The following is a 7,785-nucleotide window of genomic DNA, read 5'->3' as shown; positions in this document are numbered from 1 at the left end:
TATTTGCTGGCCAAGATTTTGTGTGTGGTTTGAACCCCAGCTGAGAGGTTACAGGCATCTCTTTCTCTTGTCCATTTGCCTGCTGACATGTCCTATATTGAAGGTAGAAAGCCTTCAAAAACTGTTTCTGCCAAAATCAACATGAATTCTGCCTCTGATTTTACTGGGTTTAGAACTTGCCTGTATCACTCCTTCCTTTCTCTTCACCAACAACTGCAGAGAAGCAAAGACATCAGTATTGCTGAGCATTGCTCAGTTCCCAGACACCTTCTTCTGTCAAACAGGTTTTTTAAATATTCTTAATTTGTATTTTGGGGTTTTCTCCTGTATTTTCCATACTGATAGTGTCTCATCTCTTAAAAACCACATACAGCTGTAAGTACATGTGTTCTCTCTTTCTTATAATAGCTGACCCCAGTGACAGCAAGCCTTTATTGCTAACTGCAGGGAAGAATGCACAAGACTACGCTCTGACACAGCTGTAGCTCCTCCACATCTGCTTTACGGTCACTCATTCAGCATCCAGACTCATCACTTCACATAGTTTAATTGTAGGAGAAGAGTACCAAGGACAACAAGAATGAAAGAAGAATGGACTAAGGTACACATGCAGCCATACACGCATATACAAACGTGGCATATGGTCAGTAATTTGTATTATTTGCTGTTTATAATCTGGTCACACCCCTGGTCCCCAGCCCTATTATGAAAAATCTTACCAGAGTGTTACACACACATAGCAGTCTTTTTCACAGAGATGAGGCAGCAGATGCCAGACTAGACTGAGGTTTTGTATTAATAACACACTGAGGAAATAATTAGTAATATATTGATCCTTTACATCCTTACGAATTTGCTAATAAAGGCCAGGATTCACTCCTGTGGAAGGTAAATTCAGCTCCCACTGCATTCAATACAAGTTGTACACATTTCTGTAAGGGATGAGTTGCATGCAGAGGGTTTCATGGTTATTTTTACAGCAAATCAAGTAAGATGCAACAGATGCAAGGAGAAATGGTTGGAGAGGGGCAAAGATAAAGTCCAAGGTCTAAATGCCAGGTTTGCATGTATGCCAGCTGCTCTGCAGCAGAGGAGAGATAGAGGGAGAGAGGCAAACAAATACTTACCAGGTTTAATTTCCAGCAGCTTCAGCCTGGAATCCTCAGGAGGATGCAAACGCCTCTTTTTGCGCCAGCAGCGTGCTGGGTACGTGTACAGCTGACCTGGGGCCAGGCCTGAAGAGAAAAGGCAAAAAATAAATATAATCACATCTCAGTTTGTAAACCACAAGCACTGTTTCCAGCATCTTTGTTTTTGCCCTTCCAGCATCTCCTTGTTGGAGGGTTCAATCCTGCAAATCATGAGGCAGAACTACACACTCAAGGCATCCAGTGCTCCTGAGGCTCCTCAGCACCTCTTGGGATCAGGCCTACAGAGAATCTAGGTCTCACTTAGACACTTCACTCAGCTCACTGAAACCAGAGCTGCACATAAATAATTTGTGATTTCTTGAGGGTAAATAGAATTTCAGGCTCTCCTGGGTCACAGGGGCGATGCTTCCTCCACGGGAAGAAAAAGCCCCTTGGGAGGGAAGAGATGAAGTTCTGACATGCAAATCATAAGGCCCTGATGCACAGAGCAGCTCAGGAAATTTTTGTCTTCCAAGTGGGAGCAAATCAATATCCATGACGTCTGGCTATTTGGACTCAGGATTTTTGCTTAAATTCTGGATTTCTCTTTGAAGACAGATTCTTCATTCTGGTTATTACCTCCTCATGCCAACATCCTGGATGTGGGAGGAGATACAGCAGTAGTGCTTATATTACTGCATGCTCCACTGAATCACATTTGGCATTGCTGGCTTCTGAGCTGCCCTGGCTCTCCTGACAGACACCCCTTAGCCAACATTCAAGCTATGCTTTGCTCTCTTGTATTCAGAACACAGCAGGACTTCGTGAATGCTACTAGGGACACAGAAGCTCACTGTCAAGTGCTTCAAAGTATCCTCAACTGCCCCAGATACTCATGACACACAGAAACATCCAGCAAGACACAGAAAAGTTGGAAGAATTTAATTCTCTCCCTGCTACGCCTACCCTCTTCATTCACCAATTCTGCTTTGGCTCTTCTGTCCTTCTGCTGTTGCTGTTTGTCTTGAAGGGGCTACAGAGTGTGACTGCAGTTTCACACTCATTGCCCTTAGAAAACAGGTAAGATTGCATAAGAGAGGACAGGAATGGTGTTACCTATCTAAACTGCACCAACAATGAACAGCTGGATGCCAGTGAAGTAGAACAGCTCAAGGGCAGCAAGGTGGCTTAAGTGTTCTCTCATCTTTCTGAAGCAGTCAGGAGAGTGGACCAGCTGGGAACAAAACTGACCCACCAAACCAAATGAGGATAATGAAAAAAATATGCTGTTACTTGGGGAAAAGACAAAATAAAATTATTCACCTCAAGGGAATGGGCTAATCAAATTCTGCAAGTGAAGCCTAAGCTCCTGGTTTGACATATTTCAACTGTCAGGAATACCATTTCAGACCCCAGCACTTTCCACCTACTTCTAAGGCCTTGGTGCATAAACTAAGCATCTACAGGACTTTGCCTGCGTATGGCCAAATGATGGAGTATTTGCAGAGATCTTGGCTGTTCCAGGAAAGACAATGCTACCAAATGTGGGGTTTTCACACCTTTCTTTCATTGCTGCACAGCTTGCTGGGCATTATGCCCACCCTAAGAAAGATATATTTCAGAGCAGGGCACTTAGGACTGGTTTGGGAAATAAAAACTGTGAATAACTAGTACTTCTACAGTGTTCAGACACACTTCTTCATGGCACTTTGCAAACATTAACCACTGCAAACAATTGCTATTATGATGAGGTGGATTGTGCCTGGCTCTGATGTGAGTCATTAAAGAGGTGGAGGCAAGAAGCCTCACCCTTTCACAGCAGGTCCTCTGCAAGAACTTGCTCACAACATTGAAATGGCAGTTGCTAGACCAAAGAATAGGACAGAGAATCAGCCTTCCATTGCACAGGCCTCCACAGAGAAGTCATTTGAATGAAATTAGCACCAAAGCATTGAGCATTAGTCCCAGACAGGGAGGAACAAGGATCTACTGCAGTTTTGGGGGAGTACCTGTTCATGTTCAATTACTGAGTGCTCATACATGAAAGAGCAGTTTGGATTCAGCCAGAGTAGTGAAAGCCAACCACAAATACTGAAAGCCCAACAAGAAACAAAGCAAGTAGCCTTGAAAACACAGAGGTGGGAAAGCCTCTTCCCTAGAGGACCTACAGCCTACTCCAGGTGGCAGATAGATCACTACGAGACAGATGATCCAACATCCATTTCTGTACCCCTTGAGGCAACATCTCTGTTCCTATTCACAATACCCTTGTTCATTAATACACAGCCACCCAATGAACTTAAAACATATACCAGACCTTCACTTGATCCAAACCCATGAAATACTACCTTCAGTTCTCCATCTTGACCTCCATCTGTCACTGTACTGGCTCACGTGAAGTGTGGATCTGTGATTGTTTACACAAAGGAGGGGCAACGAGGAAAAGGCCAGTTCTGAATGCTTTGAATCTAGCCCCTCCACAGTCAATCTTGTAGTGCATATGGAAATGGTGCATATACAGGTCTTACTGTCTTCATTCCTGACTCAGTTGTCTCTCCCTCTGGTGCCTTATAGGGCAAAGAAGCTTCCAACCATTTGCTTATAGAGGAAATAGCAGAACCTGCAGTGAGTTATGTTGTTTATCTCATTAGTGTAGGAGAGTCATAACTCAAAGCTGGTGTGAAAGGCTGGGGGAGGAGGGAGTTACGTGCAGTATTGTGTGAAATTAACCCTGAACTCTTTATCATGAGATGCAGTTTTCTGACTCCTTTAACAAAGAGGACAGCAAGAACCCAGGTTAATAGGTTGAGATCCTGACTCTTCTCTCTCTTTTTCAAGCCTGTCTAAGTGAAAAGAGGTCCTAGAGCTTTGCCGTTTATCTTTGTATAGTTTTTCAGGTTAGGGACAGTAAATGGCAGTGAACACAACACACAAGACAGATGCGTACAGGGTGGCTGGCAGAGACTTTCCAGAGCCCTTCAGTATGGGCATGAATGCCTTTGTGTACAGCCTGAAAACAGGCATGTTAAACTGTAGAGAGATGCTTTGACCCACCATAATACTGCAAGAAATAGATGATGCAAAGACACCCAAGGGAGCACTAAATGGGCTAATAAAAATCAAGAGGAGAGCATATACAGGGAGGAGGGCTGCTTCATTTCACACTGATTATTCTAATTCAAAATAAGAAAGGCACAGACTTAGTAGCCAATGCAGATGTGGGAGGCATGTTTCACTCTGACCCTCTGCGAGGAATGTTCCACCATTGTCTCCACTGCAGACCTGCAGGGGAAATGCCACGGATCCCCTTTTGCATGGTGAACTCCGATAGTTCACTGTCAGAAGTGAGGAATGAAAGATTTGCACAGTGAATAGTCCAGACAGCTTGTGGCTGAGAAAAGCATAGTGTTAAGACCTCTTGGCTCCTGATGTGATGCCGTAACACTATTATGATGATTTCTTCTGTAAGCATGGAGACACCAGTGAGACCCATACAAGTCTATCCATGTCTATCTTTCTAGCAGATGCTTTTGCCAAAACATTACTTTGTGGATACAGTTGGTGTATACCTGCTTACCTGCTTATGCTTATACCTGCTTTTATAGCATAAGCTGTAAAAATTGCAGCCCCTAACTCAATGAGATGCTAAAAGAACAGAAATTCCTTGGGTAAATAGATTAGCAAATTTAAAAAAAATTAAATAAATAAAAAGGAAAGCTGGTTTTGCCAAAGCATAATCTCTTAGGAATAGGGAATTTTCAGCTGAAATAAAACCCCAGCTGTGGTCATGAAGCAACCTACAAATGAAGGGTTAGCCCAGAACCTCAGACAACTCCCAGCTTGCAAACCACATTCAGCGGTCCCAGATTACCCCAGTAGATTTGGCAGCTGTGGCATGTTTTGGGTATTTTTAACACTAGTAAAACACCTGTTGTCTCCTGCACCAGAATTGGCTGCATTTTACTATAGAAAGAGTTTTCTGGTAATACTACAAGGCAATACTAAACCTACTTTGGATATTTTAGCAATAGAAGCAGTGCATGGATTCTTCCCTCAGTATATCCTAGGAAAGGGAGAGGGAAAGTTTCAGCTAAGCACTCTTCAGAAGTAGAAATTGCTTTCTTAGCCCCAGAAGGGGTGGGAACTATCCTATGTATTCCTACCATTCTGCCTCATGCAAACTGTTCAGTGGAAGAGGTAAGAGCAGGCTGCACCTCCCCATAATTCCAGATCTGGAGTTTTGGAGTTTTTTCAGTATGGTTTATAGGAACTGGCATGCGCATATGTGGAAGTCATGCTTCCAGTGCCCATGCACCCTAGCACCCTCCCTGCCTGCATTCTCTGGTTTGCACTGAAAAAACCCAAAAAAATAGAACCCCAGTTTGGTGCTGTCAGAACAAATCTCTTCCTTGGGCTAATGGTGTGTCAGATACTGAGCTATATTCTACAGAAATTCCCCCTGGGGCTCAGGAAGACTTCTGACTAACATCTACAGTCTTTGAACTGGTGACTGTCCTTTGCCTTTCAAACATGGATTTCAGAAGGATTCATTCTAACATAGGCAAGACTGACCAAAGTCTAAAACTAACAGTGGTCTTTTCCCTTGGGCTTCACTGAGCTTTGGAACAGGCATTAGCCAAAGCTCCTTAAAGGACATACATAAACCAGGAGTTATAGATATATTTCTAACCATCAAAACAACATTCATTCCAATAACTTAACTCAGCCTTATAGCCTTCCCAATATAATTCTTTATTTTCAGCATTCACCTGAGAAACTCCCACCTGCACCTCCCCACCCTAAAGATAATTCCAGTCTGACCTAGAGCAGAGCATTGTGTCTTCTGCTACAGACTGGAACCAATAGCAGGAAAAAAGTGACGATGGGGCCTTAGAAACTAACATGTCAGGCACTTCTTTAGGTAGAGAAAGAATAATCAGGATGAGCTCTCTGCAGTTACCAAAGGAAATCCCCTGCAGGCACAGAGGTTTAGGCAGCTTCTCTTCTGTGTGGCCTGCAGCAGGTTTGAGCTCCTATTAATTAAACCCCATGAGGGCTCGGTGGCCAGCCCTCCATACACACACATGCATACAAACACACAATGCTACCGACCTGGTCCCCTGTGTCTCTTCTCCATCCAGATGTAGCAGTTGTTCTGAGCTACCCCAGTTTGTGAATCCAGGAAGGGAAGGCGGACGCTGCGCTCAGCACACAGCCGGGAGTTGTAGCTGCGACAGTGCTCAATTGCTTCTTTGTAGAACTGGTCCCCGAGTCTGCCAAAAGAGACAGGGCAGAGAGTAAGAGAGACTGCACTGTCCCCTCAAATAAGACTAGGAAAAAGAGGACATCAGGTTGGTTAATAAATGGACAAGCAGAAAAACTTTCCCTGATGACATGCAAAGCTTGCTGACATGAGACGCTGCTGAAGCAGATCATGCAGAAAGTGCCACCAAAAGATCAGCCACTCAGAAACTGGAAACAGATCTTTCCAACAGTGGCACAGCTACCGAATGAGCCAATGATGCAACCACACTGGCCCAAGACCCTGAGTCAGACAACATATACACCACAGGGAACTCATCCTGGTGTTTCTCTTCCCCCGAAGTTTGCCCAGCCAATGCAGCAAACCAGTCATTTCAAGCCTACATTACAGCAACTCCTGCACTGTATTTTGAGCAACCAGAAAGCCAGCCAAGTTTAGAACTTCACTCCAGTATTTCTGGTGTCAGAGAGCCCATAAAAGCAAAGGACGTAGTCCTCATACTGAGTGCTTCTGAGGCATGAAAACAACTAGGGCCATGTCTGCAGTGGTCAGACTAGATATTTGGTCATAGCCTTTCTAGAGTTTGCCACAGTCAAGCCTGAGGCACCAACAGCAGCAGGCTACAACAATGACCAGTAAGATCCAGCATGGCAAATTCTGCTTTCCTCTGGAGCCCAGTGGGAGGAACAGTTCTAAAGACAATGTCACTTATTTCATAAATAACTATTTGTCACTTGTTTCATAAATATTTGTTCAAAAATTCCATAGAATCTTCATCTTCCCTTGAGAAAGGTTTAAAAACTCTGCTTGCTGGAGATTACCAAAATCCTCCCTCCAAATGTTTCTAAACAGGGAAAAGCATCAAAGTAAAGCTACCCTGAGGACACAAAGCAGCTGTCATGCTGAAGTGTTGCAAAGTAGTTTTTTTGAACCTTGTTCTTGATCTATTGTCAAGGTGAAATTCAGTCGTGACATGAATAGCTAGGAAAGCTACCCATTAGGGGTAAGTTCATTAGAAAATAGGAGTAGAGTGATACACAGCATAACTTGCTCTGACTGATATTCATTAGTGTGCAAAAAGAGCATAGCATGCACAGCAAGGGAGCCAAAGGGATGCATGCACAGAGATAAAAGAGGCTCCCTTTCCTGGTTTATTAGTTGTTTTTCTCACTATCCTCTTCCACAGGCACAATTGGTATTTTGAAAGTATACTCCCTTTGCACACCTCCGAATGTCAAATTGGAGCAATTTGCTCTCTTTTACCATCTGTGTCTTTTCTCTCACATCTTTTAAGTGACTCCTTGGTTGCACCTTATGACTTCTATGGGAGCCATCCTCTTTTCCCCTGGGCTGTACTAGCCCAATATCCTCTTGCTGACAGGGGCCAACAGC

The 7,785-nt window shown here is 43.8% G+C and overlaps 1 protein-coding gene across 1 annotated transcript; it reads right to left on the bottom strand.

Moving 5' to 3' along the window:
• Positions 1-1,127: 1,127 nt before the first annotated feature.
• Positions 1,128-6,403, bottom strand: LOC104412315 (zinc finger protein DPF3-like; the record flags this gene model as incomplete). Its single annotated transcript, XM_010023027.1, has 2 exons — positions 1,128-1,235; positions 6,243-6,403. Coding segments are annotated over 2 exons (269 nt in total), but the record flags the coding sequence as incomplete, so codon positions are not given.
• Between the last annotated feature and the right edge of the window lie 1,382 nt (positions 6,404-7,785).

This window comes from Nestor notabilis, unplaced genomic scaffold, assembly GCF_000696875.1.
Source record: "Nestor notabilis isolate BGI_N333 unplaced genomic scaffold, ASM69687v1 scaffold13370, whole genome shotgun sequence".
Classification (NCBI taxonomy): domain Eukaryota; kingdom Metazoa; phylum Chordata; class Aves; order Psittaciformes; family Psittacidae; genus Nestor; species Nestor notabilis.
Note: the sequence above shows the minus strand (reverse complement) of the source record. Positions and strands in the feature narration are given on the sequence as shown.